Here is a 24,228-nt window from a genome sequence, read left to right as displayed (position 1 = left end):
CGCGTGTCAGCCTGTCGGCGTTCCGCGTCCACCGGCTCCGGCAATGCGTGCGCAGGTTTCCTCCGTGCGTAGGGATTTCCTCGGCTTCCGAAATTCAGATGCTTAATCCTCAGTCAACCTCGGGGCAAACGGCCAAATTAGCTTCCGTTACCGCTCCTTCACCGCCGTCGCTCCACTGCTTCCCGGGTGCTCAGTCTTGCGGTGGTGAGCCGCGGTTAATAATCCTTACAAAGTCGTTCAATAAAACGAAAAATGACGGCACTCGAAAGTCTTTCGTCCCAATGAAGGTTTATTTGGCAGACCCCCTGCCCCCTTGACAAACGCGTTTCACCACTCGTCAGTGCCAACCTGATTGAAGTGTGAAACACCATTTTATCCACGCCTTCCCTTTCTCATAGAAAAAGGACTAAAAGGTTGTTACGCCTAAAGCAGCGGCCATCTTACAATGATTGACAATACACTGCACGCTATTAGTAAACATTTTTCACAAGGCGGAATAAACGGTGTATTAGTAGTGCTCGTGTAAATTAAAAACATTTGAAAGGCTAAAATAGTAATTCAACCAATCGCATATATACAATTTGACATAGGGACAAATAAGAGGGTAGAGAATTGTGTGATTATCTTGTCTATCCTCTAAGGTGTTTCAATCATGTATATGTATACACCCCTTATATATATTTTCCATATACATTCATAAATATGTCACACATCATTTATAATCATCTTGTACATCATCATCGTTAATTATGTCCCTTGGTATATACATGGGTTTGTGCTAATGGGTTCTCTTGCCCTATATGGGCGTTAGCATATTTTTACACTGTTCCCTGCTTCTCTGTTTCGCCCTGTATGGGCAGATCTTTCCCTATTTGTCAATTTAATTACAGTTTTTGTGTCTTATGCAGGAGGAGGAAAACCCCAACACAAGAACGACTGTGTTTTTTGCCGTATTTTCATCATTTCACCCATATTCTCCAAGTTTCTCTGTTCTGCCCTGTTAGGGGTGTCTCGTGGCGCCGATCATTACTTACTGACCAAACATTTACTTTTCCCACCTGCTATAGGTAGATTGAATCCAAATGTACCCATAGCTCCTCATCGTTATTCAAGCCTCTGGGTTGTATACTCTGGAGGTCTATAATATATGAATGAATGAATGAAACAGCACTTGTATAGCGCTAACTACCCGGAGGCCTCGTAGCGCTTATGACAGGAACTTAATTAGCGAGGGCTCAAGGCAGGTCAGCAGAGTGTAGCATACAAGTGTGTTTTCAGGGTTTTCCTGAAGGAAAGATGGTTTACAGTTTCCCGAAGGGGTAGAGGGAGAATGTTCCAGAGTATGTGAAAAGGAGCGGCCACCCCAGCGTGCTTTCCTGACTCTGATGGGAGTAGCCAACTGGAGGGAACAGGAACGAAGGGAACGAGATGGAACATAGGGAGTAACCAGGGACTGAAGAATTGCGGGGCCAGTGCGATGGAAGGCCTTGTGTAATATACACATGGCCTTAAATTGTATTCTTGCAGCTATAGGAAGCCAGTGAAGTTCCCTTAAAGCATTCCTTGCTGACTGCCATCGGGGAAGGTTGTAAAGTAGGCGGGCCGCACTGTTTTGGGTGACTTGGAGTCTCTGAATGGTGTACGCAGGGACTCCCATGTAGAGGGCATTCCCATAGTCCAGGCGGGATAGTATTAGGGCCTGGACCAGGATCCTCCTTGCCTGAAATGGGAGCAGAGGGAGTACCCTCCTTAGCATCCTCATCAACCCAAAACAGGTAGCCGCGGTCTTCGTAGCTTGGACCGAGAAGTTCAGGTCGGTGTCAAACCAGATCCCTAAGCTTTTTATTTGGGATTTGGGAATAGGGGGCGGGCCTAAACATGGGGGCCAGGAGGATGCAAAGCCCGAGGGGGAGGGATTACCTAACAGGATGACATCTGTCTTCTCCCCGTTAAGTTTTAGGCAAGAGGATTGCATCCATCTGGAAACAGCCTCCAGACAGGAACCTAGGGTGCTAGACGATCCCTCCTGGACTCTAATGCTCTCAAAGATCGTACTTTGTCGCCTCCACGTTCCTTTCTATCTAGTTGATCAATAAGAAAGAATGACAATAGATCCATATTGCTATTGTGGTGCGTTTCAAAGTGGCGTGCCACGGGGTAATTCTTATCCCTGTTGGTAATGGCACGCATGTGCTCCAGGATACGCTTCTTTGCCGGGTTGATCGAACTCCCGATGTATCTCTTGGAGCACGGGCATTCCAGACAATAGATCACATATTCTGAATTACAGTTGAGTAATTTTGTGATCGTTCTTACGGGGCATGGATCATTCGGTCTGCCATCATACTTGGTCCGTTTTTTACTATACTTGCATGCCTTACAGTGCATGCAAGGATAGAAGCCACTTACTGATCTTTTGTTTGAAGTTATAGGGGAATCTACAAAGTGACTGTTGGTCAAATGGTCACTTAGGGACCTACATCTTCTATAGGTTATAGAGGGTCTCGGGGGTAGTATCTTTCTCATCACTGGATCTGTTTTTAGGATGTGCCAGTTTCTGTTGAATATTGATACCAACTCACTAGTTCGCATGTTGTAAGTGGTTATCATTCTGGTAATTCCCTCATTCTTTGTCTCCTTAGCTTTGATTGTTATTAGATCTTTTCTTTCAAGGAGGTCAGCTCTGTTGACTGCACTTGTTAATGATGCTTTCGAGTATCTTCTGTCTTGGAATCTACCCACGGCTTCATCTCTAGCCTGTAAGAAATCCTTTGGATCAGAACAATTTCTTTTCAGGCGGAGTAGTTCCGCAAAGGGGATGTTTCTTATCATGCTCCTCGGATGGTGGCTTCCCGCATGTAATACGGAGTTGCCAGCTGTGGGTTTCCGATATAGTTTTGTTTGTAAAGAGCTTCCTCTTGAGAAGACTTCTAGATCAAGATAGTACACTGATGTTGCACTGATAGTGCTGGTAAATTTTAGATTAAGATGATTGTCGTTCAGCGTCGCGATGTACTCCTCAGCCGAGGGTCTGTCGCCCCGCCAGACGACAAACAGATCAGATCGTCTATGTATCTTGTCCAGATCATGATATTGTCCAGCCATTATATATATATATATATATATATATATATATATATATATATATATATATATATATATATATATATATATATAATTTTGTTTGTGCCTGCCCTCCTGCTGGGTAAGAACTAGAAGCGCACACTTTTCAGATTCATGAACAAAGAGGTGAAAATTGTTAGTATAGTCAGGTAGACCGCTAGTTGGAGATTCAGACACAGCTTGACGAAATGCAAGAAAGCTGGTTACATGATCTGTTGTCCACAACAGTAGTTCAGGTGTGTCCTTGCAGGTAAGAGTCAACAATACTTTTGTCAATAGGAGAAATTTGGGACCCCGATAAATTGTTTTCATGTGCTCTGAACCCAATTATATCCGTCCTTTCAACATGAGGTCACCATACATACAACCATTGGTTGCATTAAAAACATCACTGTATGCGTTCATCATTCGTACTACTGCTTTTTTGTGCCTTTCCTTTTAGTGATGTTTGCACGGGACGAGAGACAGAAGCTGATTGTAATTTACGAGGAGCGCCTGGTAAAGGGCTCCTCTCCTCGCAAGTTCACTATTTTTTTTAATCACTGCTTCGCGCTACTTTTTAAAAATAGAATTGTTTATATGTGAACTTGACTTTTAAATTCATGCAGACAATTACTTGCCCTTCACTTACTGTCATTATTGTTGTAGCTGCACTGGGTCCCCGTTCCACCACCGATTGTTCGGCTTGTGTGCAGGGACCGCATCGTGCCATTGGAAGTGAATACTACTTTCGGGCCTAATCTCCGATCAGCTGCTCTCCAGCTGACCCCTCTTGCTGCCTAAATACAGATGCCTCCTGCTCCGCGCAGCGGGCATGCCGATGGCGCGCAAAAGGCAAGCCCGTCTGTGGCCGGTTGGGGCCTAGGGCCAGAACCCATGCCCGATTCCAGCATCATCTTGGCACTTATTCTAGCAAAACCCTCCATTCACTCCGGCCCAAGCCCAGTCCTTACGGCACACCGCTTATGTGCGACTCTATTTCATCTACCTGCCCCTGTTGTGGCCTTACCTTCACGCCCCATTTCCTGGAATAAAGTATAAACATCACCACCGCTCAGACTAATTTTACCTTTCTTAGTCTCAACTGTAGGTCATTACCAAAGCACAATGGTGACATTTTTGACCTCCTCATTGACTTCCAAGCCGATGCCATTTTCCTCACGGAGACTTGGCTAAACAATAGCTCCGGTCCCGATATTGCTCAAGCACTCCCCCCCCTAATTACATACTTGTTGGTAAGAATCGTGCCGACAAGGTTGGAGGTGGCATAGCGATAATCCTTAAAACCTCCTATATGTGCAAATGGGTTGATCTAGAATTCAAAAAATTGTGAAGCCGGTCTGTTTAAAATCCTGCTCTCACCTAACTTTACCCTTTCTGGGATCTTAATTTATCACCCCCCCGGGACCGGCCGGGCCTTGGGCGGCCGCTCTCCCTGATTTTATTGCCTCCCTAATACTAGAAGCCACGAATTTTATGATCTTGGGTGACCTGAATTTACATTTGAATGAACATTCTTGCCCTACTAGCTCCAATCTTATTGCAGATTTGGCTGCTCTGAATGTCATTCTCCACAACTCAGGACCCACGCACAAAGCTGGAAATCTATTAGACCGTATCTTTTCCAACCTAAATACTATCTCATGCACAACGGCTACTCCTTTTCCCTGGTCCGACCATTTCTTGGTAAACTTCCAGATTAAAAATGAACAGTGCCCCAAGAGATCTTCTCTCCCCTCTGGTTAAAGTACTCGTAGAAATTGGAAAGATCTTGATATCGACAAACTTGACTCTTTTCCTAAAAACTCTCTACTGGGTATTTCAATATCTAACCTGGATGACAATGGGGTCATCCATAATTGGCTAACCTCTTCTATTGAAGCTTGCCTGCCCCACACTGCAAAAAAATGCTATTCTCATCGCCCTCCAGCTCCCTGGTTCTCTGAAAAGTTAAAACTAGAAAAAACGAAATTTAAAAATCTAGAAAGATGCTGTCAAAAAGACTACGAGCCAGCAAAAAAATCCATGTATAAACGTGCATTAAACAACTATCACTCTATGTGCAGTGCTGCTCGGGCAGAGCACGTAAATCATACTATTCTTAATTCACAAAACTGCCCCAAAGTACTATTCAAAGTTGTAAAGGAACTATCGGGTGCCACTTGCCAGCCCGAACCTCAAAGCCTAAATTCCAAGCAATGTGACGCTTTGGCTGAATTCTTTGTGAAGAAAATTGAGATTATCTACTTGAAATTTAATAAACAAACAACACCTTTTATAAATTCACAACATGATCCCTTTGTAACTCAGTGCCTCCCACCGGAAGCAAATCAAGCCAACAACAATGCCTGTCTAGACAAATGGACCCCTCTCGACATTTCTTCTTTCTATAGTATTCTCACTAATATTAAATCTAGATCCCCCAATGATCCGATTCCTCCCTTTATACTCCAAAAATTGGACCCGTCCATACTATGCATTTTCACGGAACTACTTAACACATCACTATACGAAGCTAAAGTTCAAGCAGCATGGAAACACGCTATGGTCCTACCCCTCTTAAAAAAAATCCAATTCTGACCATGAGATCCTCTCCAATTTTCGTCCCATCTCCTTACTCCCGATCCTTTCCAAGGTTTTAGAAAAACACATAAAGACTCAGTTGACGAATTTTGTTGAAACTCCATAACATCCTCCATCCGTCTCAATCGGGTTTCAGGGCAGGATTTTCTACAGAAACAACACTCTTGGGAGTCACCGAGAACATTCGCCAACAGGTTGACAAAGGAGAGACAGTGGCACTTATCCTATTAGATCTAAGTGCCGCTTTTGACACCGTCTCTCACACCTCACTCCTTCAAACCCTCCAATCCAGAGGTATAACCGGTTTGGCTCTCAAATGGCTATCCAGTTTCCTGACTAACCGGACCTTTCAGGTATTTTCCTCATATGCACAATCTAAGACCCAGGCTTCCCTATATGGAGTCCCTCAGGGCTCCATACTCAGCCCTCTGCTTTTTAATATTTATGTCAGCCATCTAGCTACTATTGCCGAGCAAGCAGGGCTGACTATATACTCTTATGCTGAGGACACCCAGCTCCTCTTCTCGCTCTTCACCAATGAGATCTCAGAGTCACCCTCACTTCAGCTGGGACTAAACAAGATAGCTGACTGGGTGCTTGCTGATAAATTAAAACTAAATGGTGGGAAAACTGAACTACTCCTTTTTGGGAAAAATAAACACCTTTGGGGCTCCCATCATTGGCCATCTCAAATGGGCGATCCTTCTCTCCCCTCACAGTCGGCACGCCACCTGGGCTTCATTATAGACGACTTATTGTCGATGAAGCAACAAGTTATCAAAGTCGCTTTTACCTGTTTCGCTATTCTCAAATGGCTGAGGAAAATTCTTTGGATGCTCCTCTCCCTTCACAAAAGACTGTCATTCAGGCTCTAGTAGTGTCCAGACTGGACTATGGCAATGTGCTTTATCTGGCTGCTTGCAAGGAAGTGCTCCTCAAGTTGCAAGTAGTCAAGAACTCTGCAGCTAGACTGCATTGACAACTTCCCAGAATGGTCTCCACCTCAGGCTCACTCCGGGAATTACACTGGCTAAGAATTGACAACCAAGCCAAATTAAAAGCACTCTGCTTAATATACAGAATTAACTCAGGCTAGGCCCCCAAATATCTTTGCTCCTTAGTGCACCATCACCTCCCTCCGCGTCTCCTACGCTCGTCTAATCAATTTAAGTTTCAGGTGCCCAGAATTAAACGAGCTAGAATGGGAGGCCGGTCCTTTGCGTATCTGGCTCCCTCCCTCTGGAACTCCCTACCTATTAACTTACGTCTAGAAAATCACTACCTCAATTTTCGCAAGGGCGTAAAAACATGGCTGTTTAACCAATAGTATCTTTTTCCTCAACTTGTATCGCTTGTCTCACGCGTTCACAGGCGCCAGGAAACCTTCGGGAAGCTGCGCGCCATACAAATTTAAAATAACATAACAGGATGTTTCTCATGGGCCCACATGGGATGTGCCTTGTAACAGTTGTGTGAAGGGAACTAGTCCTGTTTTATTTACCTCCGTGTCATTATTTCCTACTTGTCCCTGTGTTAAAAGCATCTCAGTTATGTATGAGAAACAACACACAATCATGAAGAATATCCAATGCAGTACTGTTATAATTAACAACTTTCCCTGCAATGTCCTTTTTAACTGCTTCTTAGTGGCCAAGACGGCCACTGTTCCAAGTCGGGCGACACAGAGGTGAGTGGATCAATGAACACATATTTACCCTTCCTCACTATTACTAATCTGATGGCTCCTCTGCAGGATACATCGCTAAAGTGACATGTAGTTATCCTTTTTAAGAACTCCTCTATCCCAGTTGTATTAAAGTCCTGCTCTATTAAAATCACCCTCAAGTTAGTTCTGTATATCCCTGCCTAGACTGTCCAATATTTATTCTTCTGTCTGTGTGTTTTGGGCTATTATTTCTTCTAGCCCCCAGTCCTTAGGGGATGCAGTTATGTTGATGTATGCTGTCCAGAGACCTAAAAGTAATGTAAAAGTCGAATACCTAGGTGTTCAAGGATTTCTCCCATTAATGTGTTATCAGTTGTTACTGGTATTGAGGCCCTGCTGGGGTCAGTGCCGTTAGAGAGGGCGAATATCTGACAGTTATAAAAGATGGATAACTAATTTGGGGATCTGCTATGATTGATCACTTGCTGACTGTTGAGACATTTGCCTAGCTTAGTCAATCTTTACAGTTATGTTTTCTAAATCAAAGCAATGGTACCTTGACCAGACCCAAAGATATCACAGAGATCTTTCCAAAAGTTCCTCTACAGTTTTTAAGGGGCTCTGATACTTGTGCTGATATTTTCATTATTTTGGTGTATACTGCTGTGGATTCTGGTATTCTCTTTAGATGGGATGTATATATCTGGTCTTGATGGTTAGTGCATTTGATGTCTGTCAGTGTGGTAAGCAGGATTTGCTCAGGCCCCTTCCACCTAAAATAAGACACATCCAAAAAGTATTTTGTGTATTGTCATCATAAGTGTTTTATTTTGGCACAATGAATTTGGTGCTTTGCTGTTCCTGTTTCTAATTTAACTAATATGATGGATACTGTTTGAGTTTTCTCAGGAACCCATACATTTGAATAGAGAAATTACTCTGGGTATTGCATCAATATTTTACTCTATTAGTGGATCTTCCAGATCCTGGAGCCAAATGTTCAGATCCTTCTGTATAATTTTCTCTTACTTTACAACCCTTCTGACGAGTTTTTATACTGTGGTGTTCTTTGGCAGGACAACATTCTACTTGACATTTATCCTTACTGGATAGATCTGCATTTTGCCTACTTTCGTTTAGTGTTTGACCCATACTCTGTCCGCTATTATCAATAGCATATGTGGTTGTATAGTCTGTAATCCTGATCTGACAATACCCATATAATGAAACCATTACATTGCAGTCATCTGAGCGGTGGCTTCTACAACAGCACCTTCCGTTGGTCACTTCTTTGTTAGTTTTTGCTACATTAACTTGACTGCTGGTTTCTCTGTTACCTTTCACATATTCCTCTTTCTCTTGTTCCCTTTTACAAAAAAGTATTATGTTGGCCTATATCTCTGACCAAGGTTTGTCTTCTTATGCCACTATGTTGTCAAGATTATCCTGCACATCAGAGGGTAAACCCTTCTTTACTACATTATAAAACAACGCAGCATTTCCTCATGTTACTATCCAACCTTGGTACTACTTCATCCTTCTGAGAAATTGGACGGTGTCCTCATTTGGCTGCATTCATTGAGTCATGAGATATGCAATTTCTGGCCTATCAACATACAATTTCCTCAGCTGATCCCAGACTATTGTCCGGACTTGTCAAGTACCTCGTGATCTACGGAAGCAGAATGATGCAGACTTCCAATGCCCTCTTACCGGTACCTCTCGTCTAATTGCACAATGAGCTTTACCAGCACGGGGGAAAGAGGAATGGGAAGAAAGAAGAGACACCTCCAGCCAGGACCTCTGACACCCTCTCTCACGATAGAACCGTCTATCTGGCGTTTGATAGTATGGGAAGATGCTGTTCAGGAGGGAGAGTTCCTAATGCACACAGGGAAGAAAGAATACAGTACCTAGATCACTTCTTTAGTAACTACATATTATATTTATCACAACATACTCTCTCTAAACCCCTCTCCCCCCATAGGGTGGTACTCTATTTCCCACCAGGGTCTAATTCAAAGGTGCTTCTCTTCTATAATATTCATGTATCCAATGAGAATATCTGTACTCTGGATACAGAGTCAATGATGTTGTAATGTTAGTAATCCTATCTAAATTCTCACTCAATAGCTCCTGGTATAGTTGCTGCCTTACTTCCTGATGTGATCGATCCTTAGACTGACGTTGGAAGCATCAATGGCTAGCGCACAAATAGGAACAAGGGAGGAAAAGAGGGAAGGTAAGGAGAGGAGAAGCGCACTAGAAGGGAAGGCAGGCAGATGGAGCTGAGATCAGGCTGAGGAGCTGCAGCAGTTCACCAAAACACTGTAGACAAATCTTGAAGAGAATGTCTTACTTTTGTTGAAGTCAAATGTGCCACACACGGTACTGCTTCCTTACTGTGATACAGGCGGCACCACAACTGCAGAGAAGGAGTAATGCCGTCAGCAGTGGGCCGATACTGGAAAGAAAGAAGCTTCTCACGGAGATGGAGCTGAGAACCGGTAAACTGGAATGAAGAATACTCGCCACCTACAGGAATCTGTGGACTGACTGTGAGTGACAGAATTAGCAGTCTCAGTAATAACCAATAATGGAGTCCAGATAGGAACTCCTAAAAATAGCGCTGAGCCTAAGATAGTGTTAATAGGTGATTAAAACAGCAGTAGAATACTGGAGTTTCTTGCTGAGCGGAGCTAAATATAACTCCTGAGATAGCGCTCTAAGTCTGGAGACTTCCTTTCACTCCGTAATTGGAATTAGCGGAGCAACGGCGAAAACGAGCTTCTTCTGACAAAATCCAAATTTAAGTGCTCAGTAGAACGCATGCTTCAGAATTAAATCAGCCCTAATCTCGCGGTAACCAAAGTCTGAACAATTCATTGGGAAACATGGCGGTCATTTTGAAATGTCTGTTTCAGGATACTTTCTCCTACAAATCTCTCCAGATATTCATTAAAGAGGGTTTTACCAATAATTAGTTTTGTGATTTCTTGCCCTTATTTAACTTCTTGTCATAAGGGAGATCACGCTGATTTGGTTCCTGACAGGACTGAGTTAAATGGGGACCCATCGCACCTGGTTTCAGTAAGTGTGACATTTATCACTCCAGCTTTACGGAAGAGTGTTTGTCTCATCTCCTAAGTAGACCCTTTATGTCCCCCTATTGTCAGGGTGAAGCCTGCAATTTGGTTTTCAAACATCCTAATCCATTTCCCTTCTCCCTCTGTGAATGGTGGTAACAGCGTTTTCAGGTTGTCCTTATCCATTTCTGGCCGTGGAACTTAATTAGGTGCTCCAGGTCCCTGACTTATGAGGGGCATCTGTTGCAGGGTAAAGGGATGTTTGGCATGCTTTTGCCATATGGATAGACTCTGTCGCATATAGGGATAACCCAGTCTGGATCTCCCTCACCGTAGAGGGTACAATCCTCTGCATTTGCAGTGTCATGTGTAACAAAAGAGCATTCTCTTGGTCATGGGCTCATCAGCGGGGCTAGGCGTTCAGTCCACCCTGATAAATTATTTCTATAGGGTATGCTATTATACCAACTATTTTCTACTTGAGCAACTATCTCATTGGGGAATGAAACCGATTCAACACTCGTCTGTAGTATCAGTCTAATACGTAGCATCAATTCTCCTGTAACCTCCCAAGATCCTTTGCTCAGTTATGGGTGACCATGCGTTCCCCTAAACCGTAACTGCTCGAGCTCTGTCACTTTTGGTTTACCTAGTATTTGAGAAAACGCTCTGTTCTCCTTCTCTAGTTGTCTTTATAAACATATTAGTGTGGCTGGGCAATCCAATTTATCTATCTCCATGATCAAAATTTATGAGGAGCCTCTCTTGGGTGCTAGTGTTGTAAGTGGGGAGTCTAGCCTCCTGAGATTGAAGCATTTCATCCATGTTGTCTGCGTACTTATGTGTTTTGTTATGTTAGTGGGCTCTTGTATAGCACGTGACTCACCCAGGGGCATCTCAGCGCTTACCCAAAAAGATGTCCCAAAAATAGGAAGTCCAGAAAAGCTACATTACAGAGAACACAATATTAAAACAAGAAAGTTTTAAGTTGTTTTCTAAAAGCCAAGTAGGAGGTGGATTTACGTAAGGCCTCAGGAAGAGAGTTCCAATACTTGGGAGCTATATATGAAAAGGCTCTGCCACCAACTCGATTACGACGAATACAGGGCATCTTCAAAAGGGCCAAGGAGTTTGACCTAAGATTTCGCCCAGACACCTGTTTGCAAAGTTTATTTTGCAAGTAGCCTGGACTTTTTCCATTGGGTGCTTTAAAAGTGAGACAGCAGGTCTTAAAAAAAAAAAGCTATTTTTTTCACTGAAAGCCAGTGAAGCTCTCTAAGCAAAGGCAGTGATGGAGACCCCGGGGGACGGTTTAGGACCATCCTCGCTGCGGTATTTTGAATGACCTGAAGTTTGGCTAACATGGTTTCACCCACTTCTGCCAATAGCGCATTCCCGTAGTCGAGGCGGCTCATAACCATTGCCCGAACCACCGTTCTACGATGTTCTAATGGCAGATAAGGGAGTATCCTGCATAGAAGGCGAAGACTGTAATAGCAGGAAGCAGTGATATTCTTAATATTGTCTTTCATGGTCTGTTTGTAATCCAATTGTATTCCCAGGCTTTTAACTTAGGAGGTAGGACTGGGGGCCACACCCAACTGGGATGGCCACCAGTCAGCCAAGCAGATGTTAGTGGCTTTTCCAAGGAGCATAGACTCGGTTTTTTCAGGATCAAGTTGGAGGCAACATTGTGTCATCCATTTTGAAATGGCAAGCATTCACGCCGAAAAACGCAATCTCTCGTCAGTTGGGTTAGAGCCAATTGGAAATATCAACTGGGTATCATCAGCATATGATACTATCTCGGACCCAAATGGTTGGACAATCTTAGCCAAGGGAGCCATATACACATTAAGGAGAGTAGGGCTCAAGCATGAGCCCTGCGGTACTCCTTTGTCCTGCAAAAAGTTTTGAGATCTAAACGGACCCAAGGTAATCGTTTGTCCTCTGCCTGCTAAAAAATATTTGAGCTATTCTAGTGCTACACCCTCGATACCACACTCTTGTAACCTCTCCACAAGCAGTCGATGAGAAATCATATCGAAGGCTGCGGAGAGGTCGAGGAGAATAAGTATCGTGGACCCTCCTGCATCATGGGTTTGTCTTAAGTCCGTGACCGCCAATAAGGCTGTCTCGGTGCTAAAACCCGGCTGAAAGCTAGACTGCGAAGGGTGAAGAATCCCATTAGATTCTAGATAATGGCTGAGTTGTTTATTTTTTACGGTTTCCAGTGTTTTACCCAGCAGAGGCAGCAACGATATCGGTCTATAATTGCTCAGAATTTGGGGATTGGCCGTGGGTTTCATAAGGATAGGCCAGACATAAGCTTCTTTCCAAGCAACAGGAATCGAGCCAGTTAAGATGGAAAAATTAAAAAACAATTTGAACTGTTTGTACTGATTCTATGTTTGTCTGCAATCCTCCAAAAATGTTGCTAAAATCTTTATGATACGTTATCACAATGTTCTTCTCTCTCTGCGTCTCTCTCATCTTCTAGCTTCACTTCGTGACAACCATTTCCGAATCTTCTATGGTGTAATTATAACACTTTCTTTCTCCTTTTGCCAATGTGGTAAATCATCTTCAGTCTTTTTAAAATCCTCCTCTTTTTATCAAGTTACTGGCCATCGGGCTATACCAACAGCCCTATCTACATAATCATTCCATCTTGCATCTACTATGTGGGGTAGACACCCGCTTTTTGACTACCTTTCCTATTATGTCTCCATTTTGTAACAAGGGTGACAGGGTGACATTGCTGATGAGATCTGTGACCGATCGTCGTCATCTCCTGGACCCTGCCCTTTCTTTCACCTCCAGGGAAGAGGCTTTATCTAAATTAGTGTAACCTGTACTTCCAATTGTCCTGAGAACAGTGAATCTCCTACCCTTTGTTTGTTGTTTAGGAGTACATGTGTGTTTTGGCCTTGATGTCTGTAGGGCAACACTAGGGTGTCCCTTCGGAGACAGTGGAGGGGGTCACAATCTCAGGATTTTCAAATCCCACCGCAGCTTCCTGTACCTGTGCTAATAGATCAGTACCACGTACCTTGGGAGAATAATTTGTGGAGTCCTATGGGGGTGGGGCCGCGGACAAGGTACAAGATGTATCGGTATTAAAGGATATTGTGGGCTTCTCACAAAAGACTTGTCACAATTGCTTCTGTAACTTAACTCCTACATATTTTACCTTTGAGGTATGTGATAGTGTGTTCTAAGATTTTATTGTCCAATGCCCCTTCCTCTAGCTAGATTGGGATTGGGGTGGGTAGGCGGCTGCCTGACCTCACGAACGATCGCATTTGGTGGAACTAGCTTTAAGCTAATAATGTTATCTCTGTAGCGCGTTTTTAATATTTTAAAGCTGTAATTGCACTTTGCTTACTTAGCACACTCAATGTTTTGAGCCTGTTTCCTGCCTCGGTCCCCCTAGCTGTTTGCTGTTTGTGTGGAGGGCGTGGTTTACAGCAACTAACCACTCGCAGAGCATTTCCGGTCAAAGAGGGGGCGAAGTAGTCCTTCCGCCTGCTCCTCTACATAGACCGATGTGCCAGCCTGCGCGCAAAGGCAAGCCCGTCTGCGCCCGACCGGGCCCAGGGGCCAGGACCCCTGGCCAATTGTTGTTGTACTCAGCGAAAGAACTACAGTCCTTAGCCTCGGGTAATTATGCTCTAAGCAGCAACATTGTAGCTAAGCTAAGAGAGGAAAAATACTGAGGGAGAATGGAGGGGACAGACATATGATCCTAACCCCCAGTACCCCACAAAACACTGCATCCAAAAGCCAGCCAAGGTTGAAGATGGCAATTCTTAATACACGCTCCCTACAAAAACACCTCCTTGAGGTCTTTTCACTCTTGAGGAAGGGGACATAGATCTTTTGGCACTCAAAGAAACCTGGTAAGGGGACACAGTCCCAGACATTATCGCAACCCTACCAGGAGATTTTGATGTCCTGTGGCATAACCTTGGAGACCAAACAAGAGGAGGGGGTGTGGCCATCTTCTTTAAAAAGCAGTTAATGGTTACCAAAATAGTGGCAGAGAATATTGATAACGCGGACATTCTTGGGGTTAAATTTCTCATTCCAAAACTCCTGCTTTCTTCTTTTGGTAGCATATCGCCCCCCGCGGTCAGCCCCTTGCTTCAACGATCTCCTCTTGGAGATTATTTCTGACCTCTGCACACGGTATCAAAGACTGCTTGTTTTCGGGGACTTCAACTATCACTGGGATAAAATACCAAAAGAGCCCCGTACCTGCCAATTCGACATTATTGAGCTTGATGGGGCTCCATCAACTGATTGATGGCCCCACCCACACCAAAGGTCACATCCTGGACCTCATTTGGACCTCAAATCCACAGGCTAGTCTAATAGACATCAACCCCTGTGCCTGGTCTGACCACTCATTAATTAGTTGCTGGGTCCCGATGGACAGCCAACTGTCTAAAAAATCCTAAGAATGGAAAAAGGTACGAAGCTGGAAAAAAATTGAGCCAGCGATATAAGTGGACACCCTACTCAGGTCCTCCCCCCCCCCCCCAACCTCCCCCCACCCCACCTACATTTGAAATTGGAAACTTGGACTAGGAAAGCAAAACCCTCACGAGTAGTCTGCGTGCAGCCATAGACCAGGTGGCACCAGAGCGAAGGGATAAGGTCAGAGACAAGGGTAAAGGGGCTCCCTGGTTCAATCAGTTGCTGAGAGAAAGGAAGCAAAAACTCAGCCAAGTAGAGAGACGGTGGAGTAAAGCTAAAGACCCAGCTGACCTGGAAACTTACAATACTTTACTCACCTCATACAAAAAATCTATCATGACTACAAAAGCCGAGTACTATGAGACCAGAATCTCTGTTGCAGTAAACAAACAGAAAGAGACCTTCAGAATGTTGAAAGAACTCAAACAAAAGTCGGAGCGGAAATCGACAGTTGAGTCTATTGACTGTAATGCCTTCCAATCCTTCTTCCTTCAGAAAGTCAGGGATATCCTCTCTGATATTGATAACACTCCTGTCAATCAAAGCACCTTACTCCAGCTCCAAGGCCCCTCCCCTTGTCAGCTGCTTACCACTTTTCCCAAACTAGACTCAGCTTCTCTAGCATCTCTGATGAATCAGAACAAATCAGGTTCTCCTGCAGATCCCTGCCCTCTTAGGATTTTTTGAATGGCCCTTTTCGGGTTGGAAAGACACATCGTCACCATGTTAAACAATTCTCTGGAGACCGGATACCTGCCATCTAACCTAAAGGAAGCTAGAGTCATCCCCCTGCTAAAGAAACCAGGGGCAGACGCAGCCAACCCTAAAAACTATAGGCCCATCTCCAAGCTACCTTTCCTGGCAAAAGTTTTGGAACAACATGTCCTCAAAACACTCTCCTCCTTCCTGGAGGAACACCAGCTACTCTAGGGGCACCAGGCTGGTTTTAGAGCCCATCACAGTGCTGAGCTGGTTATGCTGTCAGTACTTGACGAGCTCAGAGTTATGGCTAGCGCCCTGATTTTATTAGATCTATCAGCGGCGTTTGATACTGTCAGCCATGCACAACTGCTGGCCAGACTCACTGCTTTGGGCTTCCGCGGGCTGGCACACCGGCTCACCGATGGCTCGAATCCTTCTTATTAGGTCAGTCCCAGAGAATCCAGGTGGGCGAGCTGGTATCGGACAAAGGCATTCTTAGTTGGGCATCCCTCAAGGCTCTGCCCTGTCCCCACTTTTTAACATATATTTACAGCCGCTGGTAGCGGCCTTAGCCAACTTGGATTACAGAGTTTTCAAATACGCGGATGTTACCCAACTCATCCTCCGTATTGACAACTCCTCCCATGCACAGAATCTAGCCTAAAACATTCTCAGATTTACAGTGAATTGGATGACAGTAAAATCACTGAAAATCAACCCGGATAAGACAGAAGTCCTTGTTATCCCCACCAAAAGCACCCCCTGGAATGACCATTTTTGGCCCCTAGAGCTAGGTGCCACCACCCTACCAGTGCCGGTCGTGAAAAGCCTTGGCATAAAAGTAGACTCCGAGCTCTCCATAGCCAACCAGGTCACCTTAGTGGTTGGTACTTGCACAGGCCTGATGCGGCAGTTGCGGAAACTCGTCCCCCTTCTTTCTACTACCTCACTTCAGATGATCGTGTCAGCCAGTATTATCTCGAGGCTGGACTGTGGTAATGCCTTATATATAATGGCCTTCCTCAGAAACTTATTAACAGACTGCAGGTGGTATTGAACGACTCGGCCAGGCTGATCTTTAGGCTTCCAAGAAGGTCTCTTGTCACCCCGTTGCTGTGCAAGCTGCACTGGCTCCCCATTAGGCAGAGAGCAAAATTCAAGGGCCTCCGCATTGCCCACAAAGCAATCTATGGCCACGCTCCAACCTACATTAAAGAACGCCTCGAGACCTATGTCCCAGGCCGTACATTGTGGTCCTCCGAGGCCTGCCCTCTGTCCCTTCCACTGTACAATACTACATCAAAAGAGGGCAGAGCTTTTTCCGTCCTGGTCCAACAGCTGTGGAGCCAGCTACCAGAACATCTCCGAAAATAACCCACTCTCCTCTTGTTCAGGAAGCAGCTCAAAACGCTTCTGTACATAGAGGCCCTGAATACGGTCTAGTTCCCTATCCTTGCACTGTTCATGACACTGTTCAGTAGTTTCTGGCCACTCTCCTCTAAGCTCTAAGAGACCTGCCGGTGATTAGGCCCTCTATAAATACCAGTTAACATTAACATATATTTTTAGGTAGCCTTAAACCTCTTTACAATATTTCTGAAACCTTTTCTGATCAACAGGAAAGGTCTTTTCCATATGTTCTAGGGGAGTCGCCTAGCGTTTTATCTATGCACTTAATCTTTTACCGATTTAAAACGTCCTTTTGTGAAATCTTACACTATCTATGGCGAGGCTACGGGTGCATGAGCCCTGTACCCCTAGAGTGTCTAAGGCAATTCTTAGGCACTGTAAGAGCAGTAATGTCATAAAGAGTATATGGTACTGGAGTTTGTCTTACGAACTCCACAGCACCATAATGGCCTTACTGAAAACTGGGAAGTTTGGTATCAAACTTCTCAGCACATTAAACCCACACTGATGCCAGTGTGGGATTAATGAAAAATGCTCTCAGGGAAAACTACCTAACACTAGTGTCCTGGCCTAGTGGCTGCTCACCAGCTGCCACCGCCAGACAGTTTTATGGACCCCTGGGTCGAGAGCCTGCGGCTCTCAGGGTCCTAAAACAAAGTACATCCTGGGATAAGGTGCCAGGCCTCCTCTCCCAGGATGGGCAGGGTCCACAAAGGGGAAGCTTCAAAGGTTTGCCGCCTTTGTGAGCTACCCCAGCCATTTGCTGCCTCCAGCAACTAGCCCCACTGGTTCTGCCCCCACTTTGGGCGGGAGAATTGGCGAGAAAACCAAATTAGGAGGGGAGGTGTGCCCACCTTTGCCAACCCCACTCCTCAGGTGGGGGAGGCGAGGGGAGACACAACTCTGTCTCTGCTATCTTGACAATGTGGGAACCTAACCACTGGAGGGTGGCATAATATGGGATGTACCTATCCCAAGGGAGGGACCCATTGGTCCCGACCTGTATTAACCTGAAATGCCCCGAAATGTAGTAATTATTGCCCCCCGAACCCTGACTCCTCAGACCAGAGCCGACAAGAAAAACAGCCGCGCTAAGAGAAGAAGAAGGGCACATCAACTGACTTGGCTCCAGCCCTACCAGCCTGTCCCGACCTCAGACTCCTCCAGCAGATCCTCAGTATGTCCTGCAGCAAGCAATCCTCAAAAACCCGGAGAACCTACCGAGCCTTCGCAAAGTCTTTGTCTCCAGTGATCCCTGAACTTGCTCAAAACCAACCGACTCTGTCTCCGGCGGACTCCCTGAGACCTCACCGCTCAGCACCCGGGTGCCCTGAGCCAGAGTGGCCCAATACCCTATCTGTAGATCTAGTAGTGTAAAACTCAAGGTGGGTGAGTATTTGGGACCATGTGAGCATCCGATACAAAATGGAACGACATTGATTTGATTATACTATCAATGAACATTTGTTGATGTGCAGGTCGAAAAAGCATTTCCACCAATTGTTTTAGATATAACCCTAAGGAGGTCTCCCTGGTGATCCAAGCCTGGGTTCCAGAGAACCCTGAGCACCCACAGGCTTCTAATCGGAGCCTGCAGCCATTATCTGCGAGATCTCTACAACTACGACTGAAGGAGACACCCCGACGACTCTCTAACCAAAGCAATCCATGAAGACTGATCACGACCGACTCATTCTGCAAACACTTGCGGTCACAAAACGTCAACTCCCAAAGACCCCATTCGCCTATACAGCCGCTGACCGACTCCCAGGAATCCCTGACCGAATCTGCAGCCTAGACCAAGACTGACTGTCTCCCCTGAGAAACCTTGGGAACCCCCGATGACCGCATCCTACACACGGCCGCTTCTGTGCGGTTGGCGGTGTAGTTCTTGTGCTGGCCATTGGGCCCTTCAGTGCTGACCTTGACCCCAGGAGCTTGTTGTTCAATTAACGAGGTGGCCTGCTTGTCGAGGGTCCCCAAACAAACGACCTTGCCTAGCCCGTTGGCTAACGGGTTTCATGAATAATCGTACAAAACTGTAATGGTATTACAAAACGAATTATCTGCTTTCCTTTCTCTTAGGAAATGTACCAGCGTGGTAGCTAGAGATTCCGCGCTGAGGAAGACAAGTTATTGCAGAGTAATTTTGATTGTTTGTGCCTAAATTATAAACCTGTAGCAAAACCACTTACTATTGAATGCATATTCGTGATACCTTGCCTTTGAAAGTACGATTCTGCCTATGATTTGGTTCTAGTGCTAAAATATAACTAAACAATATTTTTATACAGACACATTGATCTGAGTTCAGTCTTTGAGTGTGTGGTATCATTTCTTGCCTGAGTGCGTACAATAAATGCTTAGCACTACCCTCTGATAAAGCCTTACTGCTTGCCCACACTACCACAAAGAGAGAAAGGTGTTATATACTTTTACCTCCACTGGACTCTGTGCACACTATACCTTACTTTAGTATAGTATATACAGAGCTAGCTTCCTACAATCACAAGATAAGAAATCGGTCAGTCTGTTTCTTAGTTACACATTATGCATGATAACATTAGAAAACAACATTACTCCGTGGCCACATTTCTATTTACATGTACAAATACACATTCATCACCAACATATATATTTTCTTAAATATGAACACCTTTAACTTATTTAGAAAATCAGTCACAGTTTTTTCTACTCTAAACTACATACTAGGTTGGTAGCCATTGGTCACTTCCCTCCACGCTCAAGAGAGGATAACCCTCAAACTATGCGCCTCACAGGCCTTGGAGTGACTTCCAGACATTAGGTCTGTGATAGTGATTAGAGTGTTCAGTTCTTACTTGAGGTAAAGTTTAGTAACATCGACCTTTCAGCCGTACATCTATGTCAAAATATTGGAACGCATATTGGACTCCCAACTTCGAATCACCCACACTTGAACACCTCCAACTTTATATTGGGGAAACACTCTCTACTGACTCCATAGCCCTTAACCTAATATTGTGGTATGTTCATACACAATCTTGCATATGATAACCCATGTACATGTCATTCACGTTTCCCATTGCCGAAGAAACAAGTCATATACACAAACATGGACTGGAGACCTCGTTGTCTTCACATAAAAGACACCAATGTCTGTGTCCTGCCTGTCCCCTGTGAATAGGCAAAACGTTGGGTAACATGGTTTCTGCCTACCTTGTCATAAATGCGGAGCATTTTATGTAGCGGGATATAGGTGGTATTCCCGTGACAGCAGTTGGTCGAGAGCAAACCGTACTCCTGGCTGGCTTGCCGAATGATGGGGGTAAAACTGAAATAAAAAGAGATAAGACTTCTCTTGGCAAGGCAAAAATAAATTTACTTGTTACGGCCGGGAGACCAGCCATCTCCGCAGAGCTGAAGAACTGATCTCAATTTGCTGCTCGCAGGCAGCTGTTTATATAGCTGAAAAACTGTTGACATTACAATTATCTCAAAAGTCAATAACAAGTCAATACAGGTTCAGAAGTTAATAATGTACCTTATAAAAACATCACTTCACCTTTGTCCTTTAAACTCGCAACATTTTCTCTACATTCTCTTTATCATAGTTCCAACAAAGCTTTAATGAAACGTTAACTTCCCCTTCCTGAGTGTTTAAGTATATTTTTGTTTTTTTCTCAGGACTTTTTATCTGACTCTTTATCTGACTCTGTATGTTTTAGACTAAAGTGACCAACATTTTCTATTCACGTCTGTATTAACGATGAAATACGTGCTTGTGTGCTGTGGTTGCAATCTCTTCAAGGCTCTGTAAACATATTTTTCCATTTAACAGAAACTTGCTGAACTCTTGTTTCTGCTTTCTAGTGAACTTTATTCTACATAGCATCTTTATGAAAGCAAGGCATATATAGCTCATTTAAACACTTATTGATCTCTACTAATATGTATGGTTGTGCTATTTCTTCACATTTGATTTTATTCTTAACAAATCTCTACTAAATAAAAATAGAACTAAATTGTGAACATAGCTTCTTGTGGGATTTCAGGTACACCATATGTGACTTTGATTGCCTGATAACTTGGCTGCTTTCTGTAGCTGTGCCCCTTGTAGAAATAAATGTTGCCCACTGCCACTAAATTATTTACTTTTAAACCCAGGGACAGGCACTTCAGTAAAATTTTCTCTAAATCTCCAAGTGCCAAGGAAACTGTAAACATGAAATGCAGTGTAATTTTCCATCCGTGAATTTGTTTAAATTGGGCAATTGCTGTGTGCATCCACACTTGATGTACCTTCTCCGTCCATCCTTTTAGTAGATGATATTTTCCAGCCACATATAGGGTGGGTGAGTGAGACTAACTAAACAGCATGCCATCTGTAGTGTGGCATCCACAGTTTCAAACTTTTTTCATCCGGCAGTTCAGAACGTCATCGATTTTATGCCATTAGTGTTGTGTTTTCTGTGACTTATGCAATTTTTGGTTAGATTTTCATCAACTATCATTCTCTGTTTGAGCAGTTACTTTATTAACTGCATTTCCTTGAATTGTAATTTGTGAATGAAATCATGTAAAACTATAAAAAAAAATGTGTTATGTCCTTTGGGTAAGGCATATGTTTCTTTTTGTTAAACAAATTTTATTTATTGACGTTCTAACGCTTGCATGATATGATTAGTCAATAATCTGTTCCATTTTTATTTTAACCGTGCACTTTTCTTTTCAGCTTTTTACTAGCAGTGTGCAGATGAATCCAACAGACTTCATAAATAGTACAAAGGTAGGTGTTTTTGGTGATAATAGATAGTACAGTTTTGGTTTATTTAAATAAAAATGGTTCACCGTGATAATGTTAATCTAAATAGTGCTAATCTGTTTGGTGTAAAAACCAAACCACCTACCATTTAGTGGTGTACATTTTTCAAATGAATCTTTGAGCTGCAAAATCCCAAAAGCAAAAGTACATTGTTGGTAGGTCAAGGATGCAAGACAAATTCTAAGCACCGTGTATGCGTTACCCTGTATTACAAGAAATTAAAATGGAAACTCACTGCATCACGATCACAGCAATTAGTCTTTATAGTATTTTGTAGTCTAATCCAGAACTGGCCCAGAATGACATCAAACAAAGACCATCTAAATTATATCAATGATTTCTTTAAGGTGTTGTCCAGAAACTTGAAATGTGAAATAGAAATATGAAAGATATACAAATAATGAAGCATATTATATCTGAAATGCAACTATTTCATCCATAGAATCACAAAGTAACATGACCGGTTTAAATAGACTGTGTGGTGTAACACATTACAACAAGCATTTGGAATGCAATAGGTCTCGCATTAGCAAAAGTTTAAACTATTGGCATTGTAAATGACAATACCTTTTATTTATGTTTTAAAAACCAAAACATAAATAAAAGCTCAAACTCGTGTAAATGTGAGACCTATTGGATTGGAGATGTTTGTTTAATATTACTGCTGCTAACATGGGACCTGGGGTTCCTGCAGGAGGAAGTAAGGATAGCAGGTTGGGGTTTGTGTGAAATATTAAGAAATCTCGGCCACTCAAGTGAGACTCATGTTAAGGGACTTGACACATTTCCCATGTGCCTCTTCTTCGACTGAAGGAGTCTGCATTGCCTCACTAACAACTGTAATTGAAATTGTAATGGGATTTATATATGTTTTGAAAATGATTCAAGCAATGGCCTCTAAGTGGCGATAACCGATAAGATAGCCGTCCCCTCTATGGTTCCCAGGAAACACACCGTCTCAAACAATTAGGAAATTATCTGTGTTATGTATTCATAATGTGATTATCTTTTTTTTATTTATTTTCTTTTTATTGAGCAGGATATACAATAAAAAACTCAAATGTAGACACTAAATAAGACATTGCTAGAGAAAGAAGATAAAACATTAATGAACGTTACAAAACAATACACCTAATGCAGCAGATAGTACAGGCAACTCCCAAGTTCCTTGATTAAAGTTTAAAAGCCTCTGGGTTTCTCGATTTGATTTCAATACATAACACAGATATAGCTCCTAATAACAGTATTGCTTTATCAAAATTATCAGAATATATCGAAGGACCTACAGTGCATCAGTACTAGTAGTGCACAATCAAGCCATTTGTGTTATAAATGATCGACCACGGCCGCCATTGTCCCGGGCTGCTTTGAAAGTGAAAGGGCCCATGGCGCTCTGAATGTTGCAGAAAAGCATGTCATGTCTCCAGTAGGAGAAACTATTTAAAGAAAATAGTGCTTAGAGACTAAAAAAGACTCACCGTGTTATACCTGAAGTAAAAGGGCAAGTCTTCGAAGGAGGTTACGAATGAAGACAAGGCGGGACTAAGGAGGGACTTACAAGCCTATTAAATCAGAAGCCAGCATTTACAAAGGACGATGACAAAAGCCAATGACCGATATGGGCGGAGAGTGGGCGAGGCTTCTATTCCATACTCCAATACAGCATGGCTTGCAGAGTAGCACAGTCTCGCCCCCTGAAAATGGCATGTTATTTGTTTCCTTTTCTTCAGTATTTTGTCCCCAAAAAGTTATGTTCTAGACATATTAGCTGCAGATTGCACACTGTGCATAGATCGCAACCTAGTGTTGGGCTCGGATGTTTGCAGTTTGTTGTTGTCCTGAAACGTTCTTTGGAAGTCACAAGATAGGTGACTCCTCCTTTGGACCACATTGTGCATGGGCATCGGCTCCATCCCCAGATTGTTTTTTTTTTTGCCATCGGGCTCGGATGTGTTTCCTGTGCTCCGGTTTGGAACCGAATTTCCTTCGGCGCGCAATCCTCACCCAGTTCGACGGTATTGTTTTGATCTCGCTCCACATCGACGCGGTTCTTCACCACTTCGAAGTCTCCGATTCCGGTCGTCGACGAAGGCCTTACTTTCTGGCTCATGGAAAGAATGCCATTCAAGAAGTGTCCTCGATGTGGGTCGAAGTTTCCCCACACTGACCTACATGAGGTGTGCAACCTTTGCCTCTCACCGGTGCACGAGGCCAAAGACTGTTCCGCTTATGCCTCCTTCTGCTGCAAGAAGATGATTCGGGACCGACTAGCTCGAAGAACTATGGCTCGCTCGTCAGCTTCGATTCCCGACGACATCTTTGAAGAGGGAGTCGACGTGCCAGAACACCAGCACGAGCAAGAGAGTACCAGC

The 24,228-nt window shown here is 43.8% G+C and overlaps 1 protein-coding gene across 2 annotated transcripts in view; it reads left to right on the top strand.

The window, feature by feature from the left end:
- Positions 1-24,228, top strand: part of LOC144763143 (heat shock factor protein 2-like) — a 406,222-nt gene that overhangs the window by 350,994 nt on the left and 31,000 nt on the right. For both annotated transcript variants that reach the window (XM_078648463.1, XM_078648462.1), the window contains exon 11: positions 21,767-21,820. In XM_078648463.1, coding sequence (XP_078504589.1) covers positions 21,767-21,820 — 54 coding nt within the window. The remainder of the gene's footprint in view (positions 1-21,766; positions 21,821-24,228) is intronic.

Source organism: Lissotriton helveticus, chromosome 6 (genome assembly GCF_964261635.1).
Source record: "Lissotriton helveticus chromosome 6, aLisHel1.1, whole genome shotgun sequence".
In the NCBI taxonomy this organism is placed as follows: Eukaryota; Metazoa; Chordata; class Amphibia; order Caudata; family Salamandridae; genus Lissotriton; species Lissotriton helveticus.
The sequence above is the reverse complement of the archived record's forward strand: the minus strand, read 5'-3'. Positions and strand labels throughout refer to the sequence as shown.